The 19,543-nt window shown below is 46.4% G+C and overlaps 1 protein-coding gene across 4 annotated transcripts in view; it reads left to right on the forward strand.

The window, feature by feature from the left end:
• The window catches only part of RAD21L1 (RAD21 cohesin complex component like 1), a 775,557-nt gene that overhangs the window by 23,660 nt on the left and 732,354 nt on the right, over positions 1-19,543 (forward strand). For all 4 annotated transcript variants that reach the window (XM_029611932.1, XM_029611931.1, XM_029611933.1 and 1 more), the window contains exon 2: positions 19,322-19,495. In XM_029611932.1, the coding sequence (XP_029467792.1) occupies positions 19,352-19,495 (144 nt within the window). In that variant the 5' untranslated portion in view covers positions 19,322-19,351. The remainder of the gene's footprint in view (positions 1-19,321; positions 19,496-19,543) is intronic.

Below are 19,543 nucleotides of genomic sequence, written 5' to 3' on the forward strand. Positions count from 1 at the left end.
GGGATCAGAATCAGGGAAGGAGATTGAGAGAGGGTGTGGTGTTACTGACAAAAGGGTAGGGAGTAGGCGGGGAGAGGTGACAGTGAGGGGAGGGTGAATGAAGGGGGCAGTGAGCGTCAGTGGAGAGACACAGGGGAGAGGTGAGTGTGAGGGGTGAGAGTTGGAGTGGGGACAGGGGAGTGAAGGGGGGGTTATTGACCGAAGGGGGAGTGGTGAGTGTGAGGGGAGAGAGCTGGAGTGGGGACAGGGGAGGAAAGGGGGGGGTGAGTGACCAAGGAGGAAGACGATGTGTGACTGAGGTATATGAGCAAGGGGAAGGGGGAGGGGGGGGGAAAGAACCTGACTCTGCCACTGCAAGGCATGGCCGGGCACAGCTAGTTATTCATATATTCCTTAGGTTAACATGCATGAATCCCTTAATACCTACTTTTTAGCCAGATTTACAATATTCTGAAGAAGACACTCAACCTGTACGGGGTCTGAGAACAAATAGTCCTTCCCCTCAATCTTAACTGCACAACTACAGGGATATTTTAACAAAAAAGAAACACCTTTTTCCAACACTTTTTAATGTCTAGGAAAGAATTTTTTATTTTTTAAATCGATATTAAACCATGGTGATTTATGTTTTATTGAAGTTTTTATTTCTTTTAAAATGGTAGGGCAAATAATTTTAGCTGTTTCTGTATTAATTTTAAGCCAGGAATTCACTGCAGATAAGGTATTTGAAATATTTAATTTTTTAAGAGCCTCTGGAAGAGTTTTTTCTAGGATATCACTAGAATAAGATTTGATAAATTTAATGCATTTAACCTTATTGTGGGAATGGAGATAAGAGTAATCTACTTGTAATTTAGTTTTAATTAATTTATGATCAGACCAAGGAACAGAGGTGGTAGAAGGGGGAGAGATGAGAGTTATTTTGTTATTGATAAATATAAGATCTAAAATATGTCCTGATTTTTGAGTTGGGGATTTGACTAATTGTTTAAAGCCCATAGCCATTAGGGTGCTAAGGAAAAGTTCTGCTGAAGGTGACAGAGGAGATTTATCCATGTGAAGATTAAAATCACCTAATATAATTGTAGGGAAATTGGAATTAATGGATGAAGAAATGGTTTCAATCAGAGCATCTGGAGTTTTATTAAGACAGCCTGGAGGAGCATATACCAATAAAATTTGCAGAGATTTAGATTTAAATAAGCTTATTTCAATGGGTAATAAGGAGTTGATTGGGACCATCATAAATTTTAATTTTTTAGCAGATAAAAATAAGAGTCCCCCACCCTTTTTTTTTTTGGTCTAGGAATTGAGAAAATATTATAAATATTAGTTGGTAGTTGATTAACTAGGGGGATATCTGAGTTTTTTAACCAAGATTCTGTGAAGCAAACGATGTCTGGGTATTGATCAGTTAAAAGGTCATTAATAATGGGAATTTTTTTGGTTATGGAATGAATATTTATGAGAAGGACGGAGAGGACAGAGAAGCTGGCAACTTGCAAATTCTGAGAAATGGGACAGGAATAAGCCTTCTGGGAAAAGTTTTTGAAAATTTATTGTGTTGTACCTGTTTAGGTGAAAGACGTAGAGGTAGATCTTTAAAAAGAACACCGGATTTTATAAGATACGCACGTAGCCACGCGTATCTTATATGTACCCTTGTATATCGCCTAGGCCTTGTTAAGTGTTAGGCGATTAATACATTTTAATAAATGAAATGAAAATCCGGGGTTGGCGCGCGCAAGGCTGCGCAAAATCGGCAGCCTGCGCGCGCCGAGCCGCGCAGCCTGCCTCCGTTCCCTCTGAGGCCGCTCCAAAATCGGAGCGGCCTCGGAGGGAACTTTCCTTCCACATCCCCCCACCTTCCCCTCCCTTCCCCTACCTAACCCACCCCCCGGCCCTACCTAAATCCCCCCCCCCACCTTTGTTTGGCAAGTTGCGCCCGCTGCCTTGCATCCCCTGGCACAGGCCGCAGTCCTGGGGGATGCGGGACCGCCCTCCCGGCCCGCCCCGCCCCTGACACGCCCCCTCCCGCCGCTTTTACGAAGCCCCGGGACTTACGCGCGTCCCAGGGCTTTGCGCGCGCCGGCGGCCTATGCAAAATAGGCGCGCGGGCTCGCGATTGCCCTGCGCGCGTAAATCCGGGAGGATATACGCGCGCAGGGCTTTTAAAGTCTAGCCTATTGGTTGTAAGTAGGGTGACTGGAATTAACAATTCGTTTGTAATACGGTGATCCTCTATGGAAGGGAAGGCAGGGTATATAAAGGGGATTAAATGAGGAAACAAACATATTATTATGCATTAGTTATAACGTAATAATTAAATATATTCAATAGTGAGGTAATAATGTGAGCAAGGGAAATATGAGCAAACTACTATTAAATAAATTATTAAAATACTTCAATAACAAATAAATATGGCAAAAGAAAACTTAAACAAAATATTAATGATGATCAATTATTAAATCTTGCACTGCGAGTTACACGAAGGGATGCACAAAGGGCCCCTTTGGCGCGCGACGCCTCTGTAAGGATTCTTTTTTAAATTAAAGAATGCTGATGTCACGGGGGGGTGTCACCGGAGAAGATGCTGAGAAAATCAAAAGAAATCACTTCTCTTCTCCCTTATTTTCTTGCCCTGAGCCTGCCTCAGATCTCTTTAGCAGACGATGTTGCTGTCAGCTGTTAAGGGTGTGAAAAGTACATAGAACCCTAGTTCTTGTTGATCTGTACAGTGCCAAAATGTGCAGCTGCAGTTGTTAGGCCCAGAGAGTACATAGTCTACATTTCAATCTTGTTTGGTGTTAGGTGAAGTGACAGTAATCGCCCCATAAAAATTTACTTTAGGCCCCTAACTTGTGTCTACACTCCACTTAAAAGGCACTAAAGAAACCTAAGCCTTTTTAGGCACCACACTTCAAAAAATACGTCATCTACTTGCAGCCTTCTCTAACATGGTGTCAGCTGCTGTGTGACAACTGAGGCAGAATCATGGATTTGTGTAGGATAGAGATTCCCCACTGCCCAAAAGCAGACAGCTTTGAGGCCTGGGTTGTGGATCTATACAAGGCCAGTACAGGGGTAGGAGCCAGTCTGTTGAAGTCTGCCTGGTCCCAGGCAACAGCAGGCCTCATCGCTGTCTGTTCTTGGCCAGTGGGGAATCTCTGTCCTACACAAATCATGACTCCTCCTCAGTTGTCATACAGCAGCTGCCATGGTGTTAAAGAAGGTTGTAAGTAGTCAGGTGCATAATCATGAGGCTGCGTAGTAGGCAAGTGATGTCGCTCTAGTTAGTAGCAGAACCTGTCCCCTATAATCAGCTGTATAAAATTGCCACCTATTCTATGCATACAAAACTTATGCTGCTATATAGAGCAGATAGTTTGTAGGCCTATTCTGCTAGTGTGTACATATGGCAGTGTAAGCTTCGGGTGAGGCGACCTTGTGTGGCAGGCTGTATGTCTAGTAATCATGATATGTTATACAGATAAGTGGTTAAGTTGGCTTCTGTCTCGAAAAGTAAAATCTCTAATAGGGGTGGTGGCAGGATTCCTGCTACTCCCCGCCCCCAGCTATGATCAACATGCTGGCACAGAGCCCTCCAATCTATTTATCAGAACCTGATAGGAGCTGCCATGAGGGTGCTATTAGCCTTCCTTCTTCCCTCCATCCCAGCATCTCCAAATTCAGAGTGCAACATCTACCCCCCCCCCCCCAAAAAAAAAAGACAAAACACGGAAATAACACAGCCTCCCTGGAAGCTGAAGCTCTTCCAGACAGGCACCCCCCCCAAATACCAGTACAAAGAGACCCACTCCATGTACTGGGTGGGAGAGCCTGAGGTATCAGTGGTGGTGCTGGGGAGGTGTACACTACAGGCGGATATGTACTTATCTGGCAAAGTGCCCCAGCATATCTGAGTTCAGAGACTGCCAATTTTCATATCCCCCATTTCAATTCTGTGAATAAACAGTGTCAGGCCAAGGTGGAACTTAGGTAACAAAGCGTAAAGGCATTTTCTCCCCATCCTACACATTCACCTATTTGAGGCATCCATTGTAAAGAGTAGAAGCACAGGCTTCATTGTGTCAAAAGCCAGTGTGTGCTAAATGTGTGCATGCAGTGCAAGCGCTGGTGTATGCATTTTTGTGCTAAGGAAGGGAATAAGTAGCCCTACATCACCCTCAGACTCTGATACAGACAGAGGCTAACACAGCATGTCACGCACACAGACCCACAGATCTGTTCTGATATTGTTTTGAGCAGCCTGTCTCCAGCACGTAGCTTACCTACCCCTGCCCAAATGGGATGCTCCTGGTCTGTTCATCATCAACCATCCATGATGTTTGTGCCAAGATTGTCCTACTTGCTACTGAGTTTGTCTGAGTCATTACTCCGCACAGAACATTATCTACACCTTGCAGCATGACAGACGTCTGTCAGAAGCATATATGATAACTAAAATGTCTGAGTTATAGACATGGGCCCCTCCAGCCTGCAGGTGGGTCTAAATGCTTGAATCTTTACATTTAGCACAGTACTAGGCTTTAGATAGAGGCTAGGGGTAGGCTCATGAGGTCATCAGCTGATAACATCTTCTCTAGCCTTAATGCTATGCACAGTTCTGATGAGTGAGAGTCTATCAACACCTGCCTGGGTCTTGGTATCCACAATGTCCAAAATGCTCAAACACCAGAGGAGATGCTTCCTATGGGACAGCTATTGTACTAGATTGGCCATCAGTCCTGGCAGCCATGTGGACATCAAGGGCCTCATATCAGAAAAGACCTGAAAGGTGGCCACTCTGCTTGGAAAATAACTATTCTGCAAGTTTGTTTCCCTGGGAGTGCGCAGACTATGTGCTTTAAGGGTGACCACAGATAGGATAAGGGCTGTAACAGTTACTTTCAATTGGAACATACAAACTACTCTGCCTATTTTCTATATACCTACATAAAGTAGGACAACATGACTAGTCCTGAGCAGGACAGGCCAAGGGTCTTGCTGTGTCCTCACATCTCAGTATTTCCCAGTTGTAACCTATGACATGTCAGGCTAGGTTATTAGCTTCTAACACAGCTTTGCCTTGGATTCCATGAGGTGAACCTTTTGTTAGGTGATATGTGGGTGCTATTGTAGTCATCACTAATTATATTCTGATCTTTACGTTTCTAAGGTGACTTTCTACTACAAGTGAAGGCATGAGTACATCCTATTCCCAATTCACCCTTCAGAGAGTCATACCAGCATCCTAATGTAACCTTCCTGAGCAGCTAACTAATGTGACAGCCCAAGGCCCTAGGCCCTCACCATTTGTACATGAGAGTTGACTGCTTAACTAGGTGTAGCAGGGGCCAGCTATGTATGGGGGTGTGCAACCTCAATGAGATGTGCTAGCTTGCAATGACCTGTGAGAAGTTTGGGCTTGCCACTATCTTTGACATGTGCTTGCCAAAACATTATAAATGAAGGGCTGCTAGGTGACCACTCTGATGTCAGTACTGTCACAGCTGAGGCAGTGCTGTCACCTTGGTCTTTGCAGGCCCATGCAACACTATCCATCCAATGTACATGTGGAGATTTTAAGATGCACACTGATGTCAGCTATGGAATCAGGCTGTAACAAGAGGAGTCTGTAATTAATATTAAGTATCAACTTCAACTTCAGCTTGTGCCTTTAAGCAGCTGAGGTACTTGTGATTCTAGAGTACTTGGCTCCATGACCTAGACCCTGCTGGAGTTCCATCATACCTAGGCCATTATCTCACCAACATGTGAGGGCTAGGCAGGATCCAAGGCATAGCTGAGGCAAGCAAGAAAGCACCAGCAATGGCAAGCTCTGTACACTGTGTTGCCAGTCATACACTAAGGCTATGGTGAGATGTTACTCAATTGGACTGGCAATCATTGGTGTCAGGTTTATTTAGTTTGTACATTGTCTATTTTAGTCTCCTGCACCTATTGCTCCATTATGAGTAGGTGGCCTAACTAAGCCTAAGTGGTTTCTGTGACACACTGACCCAGACAGAGGACCTGTGAGTACAAGAAAGATAGAGATGAGACCAGCTGTAAACATTCTGCTGGGGTCTCTTCCATGGAATGGGAAGGAGTAAATGAGGTCTAACAGGTAAAGTAGTGTTGTATAATGCTTTGCCGGACACCAAATGGTTTTGTTTTACAATTGACATTTCAACACCTGCACATGGGAGTATTTGATAAGCAACTTGCCTAAAGTCAACCAGTAGAAAGTGTGTAGTCCCTATACACATGCAACTTTGTGGCAAGTGTATTGTTTGGACACGCAACATTAGCAGGCCTCTCCAGCATGGAGAAAGAAAGCCAGGCCCTGCCTCGATGCCTTATTGACCTAACTATACACGCCATTTGTCATGTCACCTATGATGTGACTTCCTCGACAGCCCCCTGGGTCATTGCTCTTACCTATGAACCAATCATCACCGTAGAGGCCATCTTAAAAAAATTCAAACAGGGCTGATTGCCTAAGTATAAAGGAATAGTATGCGGCTCCTGGGTACCTGGCAACTATGTAGTGGATATGCATTCGAGCTTTACAGACCACTTGTACATTGAGGGAGTGGAAGAGCTTTCTGTTGTAGTAGATCTCCCTACTACGGGGTGGAATGATAGCTATGTGAGTGCAGTGGATAGCTCCCAGAGCATTTGGAAAGTTGGCAATAGCATAAAACCCTCTCTTCAATTCTATCTAGTTCTACCTTTCACGAGGGAATGCTATGTACTGATTATTGCGGACGCGGACAGGTACAGCTGCTAAGTAAGACCTGGCCCAGACAGTGGAAAAAAGAGATTTGGGACATTCCTTATACGACCCCCAACTGTCATTTGGAAGGAGCAAGATGCAATGAAATGCAGGGTGCATAAAAGTTTAGTGAGGCCCCATATAGTGTGGGACCTTTCTGTGACTGGATCCAGATGACCTCTGATTTCTTCATATAATTCCATAATAGTTTTTCGGTCGGTTCCCGTGGGGACCTGTATAGGCCTTATCGGCACCGACCGCGACCGGCCTAAATTTTCGACGGCTACGATGGTGATGGGTTTTCGTCGGTGCCCTGACTGTCCGAGGACAATGTCAATCACAGACCCTCATTTGGTCTGTGTACTTTGTCTGGGCTTGTCACACGATGTAGAGACGTGTAGAGACGTGTACTAATGGTGCCCAAATGACACCGAAGGGCCGTCGGGCACGTCTGGAGAAAATGTCGCTCTTGTTTCAGCAACGCCCGTCTTCGCAGACTCCATCAACACCGTCCCCAGCGAAACAATGCCATTGATCCGATGCAGAGGAGTCTCGGTCGGTGTCTAGGTCTTCGGCGTCCCTGTCTTCGGTGCCGGAGACAGGTAAGACTGAGCACCGATAAAAGCACTGGCATAAGCATTGGAAGGCTATGCCATCGACTTCGGGGACACCGGTGGCGTCATTGTCTGGTCTCGAGCCACCGAGGAAGAAGGCCCGGGCTGAGGAGCCTAAAACCTCCTCTAAGCCGGATGCACCGAGGCGTTACCCACCTTCGGTGGGCACGGCAGTCTAGATTCCACCGGGACCGGTGGACCCTCCGGCCATGCCCGCCATGCCTCCTACTTATGCTTCTCTCATTTATACTTATCAATACTCGCTCAATAATTTTAAAAAAATCCCTCTATTCAATGACCTACTCAGCGACTGCAAACCAGATTTCATTGCAATCACGGAAACCTGGCTAAAAAACACAGATTCCGTCTTAATAAACCAACTATCCAACCAGGACTACAACATCTCATCAATTCCCAGAAAAAATAAAAAAGGAGGAGGCTTAATGCTTATATCTAAAAAAAACCTTCAACTATAACTTCGTCCATCTACCATTCCTCCACCTTTTGAAATTGCCTTATATGACTCACCAAAACTTCAGATATGCATCGTTTACTCTCCACCAGGAGCACTTGAGAAAAACTGCTCACCTCTAATTGAATTTCTCATAAACAACATCTCCCTCAACAAACCCATCATCTTACTTGGCGACTTCAATATACACTTCAACTTACCCTTCCAATCAAAAACCTGCCAAATGATCATTGATGCACTATCAGCTCTAAATCTTGAACAAATAATTCAATCTCCAACTCACAAAGCAGGCCACACAATTGACCTCATCTTTATCAACACTGAAATTTGGAAATCAATCTCTACTCACACTACAGAAATACCATGGTCTGACCATCACCTAATCCAAGCTAAACTACTCACCAACCTCAACCTAAAAACACTTCAAAGCACCCCAAAAATAATATCTTACCGTCCACCATTTAACACAGATCTCCTACAAAAAACTCTTCAATCAGAACTAAAAAACATCAACCTGTCTAACGCAGATAATGCTATCTTATCATGGCTGAATATCACAAAAAAAGTAGCAGACAACATCAATCCCATCATTTCAAAATATAAACAACAGTCCAAACACAACAACCAATGGTATAATGAAAATATCACAACTGCCAAACGTCTACTCAGAACATCCCAGACAGGCACTCTCTACACCCCGTCCCTCAAATCAGCACATTCAACTTATACCAGAGGAAGAGCTTTCTCCGTCGCCGGCCCCACCCTCTGGAACTCCCTCCCCACCTTCCTACGCCAAGAGACATCCCTCCACATGTTCAAGAAAGGAGTCAAGACATGGCTTTTCCGACAGGCCTACCCCGACTCTAACCAAACTTAATTTCTCCCCCAGATCCACCCGCCCGACTTTTCTCCACCCGCTCCCACACCTCCCAGCCCCCCCCCTGCCCTTGTCACTTACCCCTATCCCCCCCTTAGCTCGACCCATCCCCACCCCCTCTCCCCCCCCCCCAGCCATCCCTAGATCCTTGGGCCTCCTGGCCGCTATCATCTCCCCGAGTACACCTCTCTCTCTTTTGCACCTCCAGTTTCCCCTTAAATAAACTATATCCTAGTGAATACTGTCGCCTAATTAATGTAGCCGGTTTCCAACACTTCTGTAGGTCTACCTAAGTTAATAGTACCTGTACATTCTTCAACTGTACATAGTCTCCCTCTTTTATTTATTTTATATTTATTTCTGTTGTTTATACTTCATCTAGCTATGCCTTTTTCCCCTCCCGCTCTCCATCCCCCCTTTCCCATGCCCCCTACCCTCCCTCCCCATACCCTGCCCCCTGCCCATCCTCCCCCACCGCTCCCTCCCCCTTCCTCCCCCCGTTATCATTGCTCCTTTGGTTCTCTTTGTATTCTGATTTTTGGTTCTGTTATTAATGTGTTATTGTTATATTGTTATATTGTTTCATTGTATTTCCCGCCTGAGTTCTTTGTAAACCGGCATGATGTGCTCCACGAATGTCAGTAAATAAAAGTTAATAAATAAATAAAAAATAATAAATAAATAAATAAAAAAAGAAAGAATGGCGGAAAAACAAAAACCCTACCACACTAAATAACTATCGGAACAATCTAACTCAATACAAAAATATCATCAACAATGCAAAAAAGAATTTCTTCTCCAATAAACTCTCCAAATTTCATCATAACCCCAGAATGCTATTCACAATAGTTCAAAAACTTACCAAAACCACCCAAGATTCTACATGCACCAAACATGGAAGTGACGACTTTGCGGACTTCTTCAACAACAAAATAGCTCATCTCATCCAATCCAACATAACCAACAACAACCAGAACAACAAACTCAACAGCATGATAACTTCATCCTGGTCAAACTTTGACATCTCCTCCACTCTTGAAATTAAAACTATTATAAACAAAATGAACCCAGCCAACCATCCATTGGACACCATCCCAATAACCTCCCTCAAAACAATCGAACCAACCATTGCTAAAACCATCACCAAAATCGTCAATTTATCATTGACCGAAGGCTACTACCCCAAATGCCTCAAATCTGCTGTCATCAAACCAATCCTCAAAAAGAACAACCTGGATCCAGAAATCCTCACCAACTACCGCCCCATATCAAACCTTTCATTCCTAGCCAAAACCATTGAAAAAGTTGTACACACCCAACTAGATGATTATCTGGAGTCAAACAACATCCTACATCCATCCCAATTTGAATTTAGAAAAAACCTAAATACAGAATCTCTCCTCATCTCCTTAAATGACATCATCATCAGAGGCTTTGACAAAGGTGAAAAATACCTACTCATACTCCTTGACCTCTCAACCGCTTTCGACACAGTAAACCACAATTTACTGTTAGAACGACTGTCAAATATTGGCCTTTCTGGTACTACATTACAATGGTTCTCGTCCTACCTCTCTGAACGTACATACCAAGTAGTGATCAACAACACCCCATCAAAAATGATTGACCTCAAAACTGGAGTTCCCCAAGGTTCAGCCTTATCTGCTACCTTCTTCAACATATACCTCCTACCCATCTGCCAACTACTAAAAGATCATGGAATCTCACATTTCCTCTACGCTGATGACATTCAGCTTCTAATTCCCATACAAAACTCAATTGAAGACGCCTACAAAAAAACCTCAGATATACTTATCTCAATCAAGCATCTACTAAACTCCCTGAAACTCTTAATCAACTTTGACAAAACTGAAATCATACTCATGGATAAAAAACCCAATCCAACTCCGCCACCCCTGACAGTACTAGATAAACAAATGATAACGATAATCCCTACCACCCATACCAGGAACCTTGGAGTTACCATCGATGCTGATCTCTCTTTCAAATCCCACATAGTAAATAAAACGAAAGAAGGATACCACAAGCTACTAACCCTAAGACATATAAAGCCATTTCTCAACCCTTCTGACTTCAGAACCATCCTGCAGCTGCTTATTTTCTCCACCTTCGATTACTGCAACTCATTACTTATTGGAATCCCTTCATCATCCCTCAAACCACTCCAAATACTGCAGAATTCAGCGGCCAGAATCCTTACAGGAAAAAAAAGAAACGAACACATAACACCCATTTTATCCTCTCTTCACTGGCTACCTATTTCTGCACAAATTACCTACAAATCAATGACCATCGTTCATAAAATCCTAAGGGGTAGATTTTTAAAAACTGCGCGATCGCGTACTTTTGTTTGCGCAGCAGGCGCAAACAAAAGTACGCTGGATTTTAGAAGATATGCACGTGGCCGCGCGTATCTTCTAAAATCCTGGATCGGCGCGCGCAAGGCTGCCGATTTTGGGCAGCCGGCGCGTGCCGAGCTGCGCAGCCTGTCTCCGTTCCCTCTGAGGCCGCTCCGAAATCGGAGCGGCCTCAGAGGGGGAACTTTCTTTCGCCCTCCCCTCACCTTCCCCTCCCTTCCCCTACCTAACCCACCCCCCCCCGGCCCTATCTAAACCCCCCCTTACCTTTATCCACGGATTTACGCCTCCCGGAGGGAGACGTAAATCCACGCGCGCCAGCGGGCTGCTGGCACGCCGAGACCCGACCCGGGGGCGGTTCCGGAGGGCGCGGCCACGCCCCCGGAACGCCCCGGGCCGGCGCCATGCCCTGGTCCCGCCCCCGAAACGCCTCGCCCCGCCCCCAAAATGCCGCGATCGGCCCCGCCCCGACACGCCCCCTTCCAAAAACCCCGGGACCTACGCGCGTCCCGGGGTTCTGCGCACTCCGGCAGCCTATGGAAAATAGGCGTGCCGGCGCGCAAGGCCCTGCTCGCGTAAATCCGGGCGGATTTACGCGAGCAGGGCTTTTAAAATCTGCCCCTAAATGATGATCTTCATGGACTAAAAGGCTTAAAATTAACCCCCCAAAACCCACAAAAAAACCTATGCTCTAACAACGCAGGATTCTTAAACATCCCCACCTTAAGAGACGCTCATCTTTCAACTACACGAGAGAGAGCATTTTCCATTGCCTCCCCCAAAATTTGGAACACCCTACCCAAAGAACTGAGGACCCAGCACATCCTGAAAACATTTAAAAAAGACCTAAAAACATTTTTATTCCGCAAACTCTATTCTAACTATCTGACACCTGATCATCCCAGCCCTCAACAGAACTTGCAAGCATAATCCTCCTCTTCATGCTCTCCTGATGTACCCTCCTTTTTCACCCCTCCCTGCTCTCTCACTTGATTCATTAAGTTCATTGAAAATGTTCTCCTCACTATTCTGTTATTCAAGTACTAAGAAAAAATGTTTACTGTTCACAATACGCTACTGTTCCCAACTACCATGTTAACTCCATTTGATTGTATGCTAATTGCATATTTTGTATGCTAATTGCATATTTTGTAAACCGTTATGATGGCTTTACAGAATAACGGTATATAAAACTCTACAAGTAAATAAATAATAAATAAATACTCTGGACCTGGAGTTCACTACTCCGGCGTTCCGCGAGGAATTGCACTGGATGTTGCAAGAGGCAGTGGTCCAGGCTGTTCAGGGCCTTATGAGGCCACCGACACGAGCACCGGTGCCCGTGCCGGAGCTGGCACCGATGCCACCAATGCTGCTTCTTCTCCTCGATAAGCTCGATGTGCTCATCGGTGCCCTGCCGGTGGCACCGTGGAAATCACTGATTCCCATGGCTCCATCGACACCCATTCCTCTCTCTTCAGATGAAGAGGACTCATCGAGACCGGAGCCAGTCCTGGGGCCTTCGGGAGTGAGTGCACCGAGACTGCCAGCGAAGTCACCGATGCTATCGATGCCGTTTCGCCCCGCACTGGTGCCGGATCTGGATTTGTCGGTGCCGGGGCCAAGGCCATTGATGCCGGCACCGATTCCTTCGGTGCCAATACCTCCTCCGGCCGGGGGAGGTCCTTTTGTGCCATTAAGACCACCGCTGGATGCTGGGGATCAGCCATATGATCCATGGACAGATGACACCTCAGATTCCCAGGATTCTGCCGATGTCCCATCAGAGCCTTTGCCTCCTGAGGAAAGGCGTAAGTCTCTGCCGGAGGACCTCTCCTTCATTAACTTCATCAAGGAGATGGGGGAGACTATTCCCTTTACGCTGTGTTGTGTCCGTCGCTGCCCGACGTCTCTGCTCCGCCCACCTTACCTAGTTGACGACTCCCTTCGGGGTTGATGGAAGGCTAGCTGCTGCGGCGTCTCCAGGCCGTCTTCCTCTGGCGTTCCCGGACCAGCTCGACGATGCAAGCCATGTTGACCAGATGCCTAAGGGCGCGCACGCGGCCCGACTGATGTACCATCGTTGGCGTGAACATCAGGGGCGTCCCCCTGAGATGATGTCACCAGCTCCAGATATTTAAGGTCTCTGTTTTTGCTAACAAGACGAGTTAGCAAGGGCTTCACTTCCTCCTGGCTGATGCAGATGGGATTCGCTCTCCGCAACCCTAGCTACTCTGCCTCCTCGGACTTCACTAGAGGTACCCGCTCCTCGGGGGCCTCGCTCTCTCTTTTTCCTTTTCAGGTTGCAGTCCACGTCCTGGACTTGCTCCTGGATACCACTTTTGCTAAGAAGTCATCGCTGCTTCAACATCAGTGAGTTCCGTCTATCTCTCAGAGCTTTCCTCGCTCCTCGAGGGCCTAATGCATATCAACTCCTGGGCTGCCTTATGAGACTATTGTGTGAGTGTTACCATCAAGGACTTGTTCCTGAACTCTGCATATACTGCCTACTCCCTTTCTTAGTTTCTCTACAGCTCAGCCACCCTGGGATCGCTGTTCCAATACCTGAGGGACTACTGCCCAGCCGGGCGCTTCCAGCTCACTACTGCCACCTCTGGTGGTTTACTATATTGTCTTAATAAAAGAACTAGTGTGTGTCTGTCTCCTACACTAAGCCTGACCAGTGGTCCCTCTCAGGATTTCCCCCGAGGGCGTGGTCACCTGCCACTGGTCCAAGGATCCACCCACAACTATTCATAACAACAGCTTTTACAACAAAGCTTTCTGACATGCTGCAAACGGAGGAGGACTCCAGGCACAAAATGCTGGAGGTGCTTCAGTTCCTGGATCCTCCAAAGGAGATAATGTCTGTCCCAGTCCATGAAGTTCTACTGGATTTGATACAGCACAACTGGGAGCATCCTGGGACTGTCCCTCCTGTAAATCGCAAGACGGATGCGATTTATCTGGTGCAGCCATCGCCTGGCTTCCAAAAGACGCAGTTGGCACATCAGTCGGTGGTAGTGGAATCCGCCCAGAAGAGGGCCAAGCATCTCCAAAACCTCATTCTTCAGCACCACCTGGGAAGGAGCAGAAGTTCCTGGATGCTTTAGGGCGCAGAGTGTTCCACGGCTCTATGCTTATTTCACGTATTGCGGCATATCAATTGTATATGACCCAATACAATCAAAATCTTTTCAAGCAATTGCAGGACTTTGGAGAATCCCTCCTAGAGCAGCTTCAAGATCAGCTGAACTCTATAATTAAAAAAGGCTTCGACCAGGGAAACATGAAGTTCGATTGGCATATGACGTCTTTGATACTGCATCCCGGTTATCAGCAGCTGGAATAAGTGCGAGATATTGGGCTCGGCTAAAGTCCTCGGATCTACACCCGGAGGTTCAAGACTGTTTGGCTGATCTCCCCTGCACAGGGGATAATCTCTTTGGAGAGAAGATCCAGGAGATGGTGGCACAGCTGAAGGATCATAATGAAACGCTCCGACAGCTTTCCGTCGCTCATACTGAGTTTTCGGCCTCCTCCAAACGGCCGTTTAGACGGGAGACAAAAAGACCAGCTTACAAAGCCCGAAGATATTATCCTCCACCTGTGCGAGCTTGTCCATCCCGTCCGTTCCAGAAGCCTCCACCACGACAGCCACGGACTCAGAAGGCACAGCCTCCTGCACAACCTAGCCCTGCCTCAGGGTTTTGACTCCCCGCTAGAGAGCGATTGTCATCCCCCTCTGCCATCCCTGCCTGTTGGTGGCCAGCTCTGCCACGTCACCACCATGAGGCTAAAGGTCACCACGGACCGTTGGGTCCAGTCGGTCGTAGCTCAAAGTTACCATCTAAATTTCCTCTCCATTCCTTCGGACTCTCCACCTCGGCCGGGGTGGACTTCCTCCGACCACTCTCATCTTCTGCAGGGGGAAATAGCTTCCCTCCTGCAAGCCAATGCCATAGAACCAGTTACTCTTTTCCAAAGGGGACAGGGCTTCTACTGCCGATACTTCTTAATACCAAAAAAGACAGGAGGCATTCACCCCATATTGGACCTTTGTGCCCTAAACAAACATCTTCGGAAAGAGAAGTTTTGGATGGTAACCTTAGGCTCCTTACTACCACTTCTCCTACAAGGGGATTGGCTTTGCTCTCTGGACCTCAAGACGCATACATGCACATAGCAATTACCCCGTCTCACAGAAAGTACTTCCGGTTTCTTGTCTGAAGCCAACACTTCCATTACTGTGTACTTCCATTCAGCCTGGCCTCAGCCCCTCGTGTCTTCACGAAATGCCTGGCAGTAGTAGCCGCATACTTTCACGTCTATCCTTATCTAGATGACTGGTGCTGAGTGCTTGATCGCCGGAGGGGGTTCTTCACTCCCTCCATCTTATGGTGTGGCTGCTACTATCCTTGGGATTTCTAATCAATTATCAGAAGTCTCATCTGATTCCATCTCAAATCCTCTCCTTTATCGGAGCGGATCTCGACACGATCCAAGCAAAGGCTTTTCTTCCCAGGGACCAAGCTCATATGCTGGAGGTGCGGGCGTGCACTATACAGTCTCGCCGAACCATGACGGCTCATCATGTCCTAGTCTTGCTGGGACATATGGCGTCCTCGGTCCATGTTACCCCAATGGCTCGCCTTGCCATGAGAGTAACGCAGTGGACATTAAAGTCCCAGTTGTCACATGCACATCATTCAATGTCCAACATTGTCCATGTCATCAGGCAGCTTCAACTCTCGCTGGCGTGGTGGATCCAGGAGTCCAACCTGCTCAAAGGGCTACCGTTTCAAGCTCCAGAACCTCAGATAATCTTAACGAACGATGTTTCCACTCTGGGTTGGGGAGCACATGTCAACTACTTGCAGACTCAGGGAACCTGGTCGGCAGAGGAATCACAACATCAAATACATTTTCTGGAGCTCCGAGCGATCAGATATGCTCTCGGTGCGTTCACGGATTGCTTGTCCAACAAAACAATCCTAATCCAGACGGACAACCAGGTAGCCATGTGGTACATCAACAAGCAAGGTGGAACCAGGTCCTACCTCCTATGTCAGGAAGTAGCACAGATTTAGGCATTAGCTCTCTCTCATGCCATGCTACTGAAAGCGACCTACCTGGCGGGTGTGGACAATGTTCTACCGGACAAACTCAGTCGAACGTTTCAGCCCCACGAGTGGTCCCTGAACCCCGCGGTGGCGGATCAGATATTTCAAAAGTGGGGGTATCCGAGCATCGATCTCTTTGCGACGGTTCACAATCGCAAGGTGGAGACCTTCTGCTCCCTACATTGCAGTTGAAATACTCCACCGAGGGACGCCTTCGCCCTCTCCTGGGCGACAGGTCTCCTGTATGCCTACCCATCACTTCATAAGAACATAAGAAATTGCCATGCTGGGTCAGACCAAGGGACCATCAAGCCCAGCATCCTGTTTCCAACAGAGGCCAAAGCAGGCCACAAGAACCTGGCAATTACCCAAACACTAAGAAGATCCCATGCTACTGATGCAATTAATAGCAGTGGCTATTCCCTAAGTAAACTTGATTAATAGCTGTTAATGGACTTCTCCTCCAAGAACTTATCCAAACCTTTTTTGAACCTAGCTACACTAACTGCATTAACCACATCCTCTGGCAACAAATTCCAGAGCTTTATTGTGCGTTGAGTGAAAAAGAATTTTCTCCGATTAGTCTTAAATGTGCTACTTGCTAACTTCATCAGCAAGACTCTCGTGAAGCTACATCGGGACAAAGGCCGCATGATTCTCATAGCCCCCTACTGGCCGCGTCAGGTATGGTTTCCCATCCTTCGCGACCTCTCAGTGCGTCTGCAGATTCGGCTAGGCATGGATCCGTCCCTGATATCGCAGAAGAGCGGACAGTTGTGCCATCCTAACCTTCAGGCCTTGTCACTGACAGCTTGGATGTTGAAAGGCTAATTCTACGCCCGCTCAATCTTTCGGACTCTGTATCCCAGGTCCTGATAGCTTCACGAAAGCCTTCTACTAGAAAATCTTACCATTTAAAATGGAAAAGATTCTCAGTGTGGTGCGATGCAAAGGACTTAGACCCTTTTACGTGCCCCACAAGTCAGTTTTTGGATTACCTCTGGCACCTCTCGGAGTGGGGTTTACAAACTTCCTCCATTAGAGTGCATGTCAGTGCGGTGGCCGCCTTCCATCGGGGTACAGGGAATGTCTCTATTTCGATGCAACCCTTGGTAGTGCGCTTTATGAAAGGCTTGCTTTACCTCAAGCTCCCTCTCTGTCCCGCGGCCCCTGCTTGGGACCTTAATGTGGTGTTAGCTCGACTCATGAAACCTCCGTTTGAGCCTCTGCATTCCTGCGACTTACGATATCTCACTTGGAAGATGCTCTTCCTTCTTGCTTTGATGTCTGCGCGCAGGATCAGTGAGCTACAGGCGCTGGTTACCTACCCCCCTTACACAAAATTTCTTCATGTTTGGTTGGTACTTCGTATTCATCCTAAATTTCTACCGAAAGTAGTCTCTGAGTTTCATTTAAATCAATCCATAGTCTTGCCTACTTTCTTTCCAAAACCCCACTCACATCCAGGTGAGCGGGTTCTGCATTCCTTGGACTGCAAACGTGTGTTAGCCTTTTATTTGGAACGCACTGCAAGCCAAAGGAAGTCCACCCAGCTATTTGTCTCTTTTGATAAAATTAAACTGGGTATCCCGGTGGGAAAGCAGACTCTGTCCTCCTGGTTGGCGAACTGTATTTCTTTCTTCTACCAACAAGCAGGCCTTCCGCTTCAGGGACGCGTTAAAGCACACTCCATTCGAGCAATGGCAACGTCGGTAGCAAACCTTCGGTCTGTGCCTCTTGCTGACATCTGCAGGGCTGCTACTTGGAGTTCTCTCCATACCTTTGCAGCCCACTATTGCCTGGACAAAACTGGCGCACAAGATTCTCTTTTTGGCCAGTCAGTTCTGCGCAATTTGTTCTCAGCTTAATACACAACTTCCTACAACGACCCGCTGGGATTTTCAGCCTGCCCGTTTCCAAAAATCACCCCTGTTGTTGTGCCTGTTGCATGTCTTTGGGCGTTTTTGGTACATGCGCGGCATCTTCAGTTTGTTATTCACCCATATGTGAGGACTACCATCCTGCTTGTCCTGTGAGTAAAGCAGAATTGCTTACCTGTAACAGGTGTTCTCACAGGACAGCAGGATGTTAGTCCTCACGAAACCCACCCGCCACCCCCCGGAATTGGGTACGCTTACGATTTATTGTTTTATTTTTCGCACGCTCTTTTTACTATACATGAGACTGAAGGGAGACCCCTACTGGATGCAGGGTTAGTGCCATGCTGGGCATGCCCAGTAGGTGCCAGTCAAAGTTCTAGAAACTTTGACAAAAGTATTCCGTGATTGGGCTCCATCCTGATGATGTCACCCATATGTGAGGACTAACATCCTGCTGTCCTGTGAGAACACCTGTTACAGGTAAGCAACTCTGCTTTCTTGTTGTTGTCATTGCTGCTGAGCAGCCCAAAGCAGCCAGTATTCCACTACAAGTAAACGTCCCCCTAACATTGAAGCTTTAGCAGACAGGTCAGGTAAGAAATGGTGTTTTTATTGGGCTAGGAGGGCTTGTAGGTGTGTCTGATAGAAGGCCTCATTGTATTGCGTGATAATAGCTGCGATCTGCGATAATGGCCGCTGTAGCGCGATAAAAACTTTTTTGTCCTTTACAGCAAAAAAGGTGTTACTTGGTACATTAAAGCCTGTGTTATTGTGCATTATTTTACTGCGAAATGTGGTAGGAACTCTTAATTTGATTAATTTTCTAGCTTTTACATACTCATTATCAAATGTGCATTCCAATGTGTGACATGATAAATATCGTATGATTTATGCACATTAGACCCCATTTAGAGCCTGCAAAGGCCCTAACACAATTTGATGATTGACCCTGTTATACAGCTAAATTCTAGCAGGCTAACTTATTATTATCTGGCTAGAATTTAGCCAGATAAGTGCCCAAATCTTCATTTAATTAGAAAACGTCTGAGTTATCTGGCTAAATGGTTTTGAATATGGACTTCCTATGTTAACAAAAGCACAGTGAAATGCATGAATGTAGTTTTAATGTAAAACGATGTTTTTAAATATAAAGGAAATAAAAACAGTAAGATTATTTTTATATTTTTTCTTTCTAGTTGTTTGACATCAGCTACAAGACAGAAAAGATGTTTTATGCACATTTGCTTTTGAGCAAGCGAGGGCCTCTAGCTAAAATATGGCTTGCAGCTCACTGGGAGAAAAAACTTACAAAAGCCCATATATTTGAATGCAATTTAGAGACAACTATTTCAAGCATTATCTTACCAAAGGTATGTAACTTGTGAAGTCATTGCTGCCTTCTTTGAATAGAACCATGT

The sequence above is a fragment of the Rhinatrema bivittatum genome, chromosome 8 (genome assembly GCF_901001135.1).
Source record: "Rhinatrema bivittatum chromosome 8, aRhiBiv1.1, whole genome shotgun sequence".
NCBI classification, from domain to species: Eukaryota; Metazoa; Chordata; class Amphibia; order Gymnophiona; family Rhinatrematidae; genus Rhinatrema; species Rhinatrema bivittatum.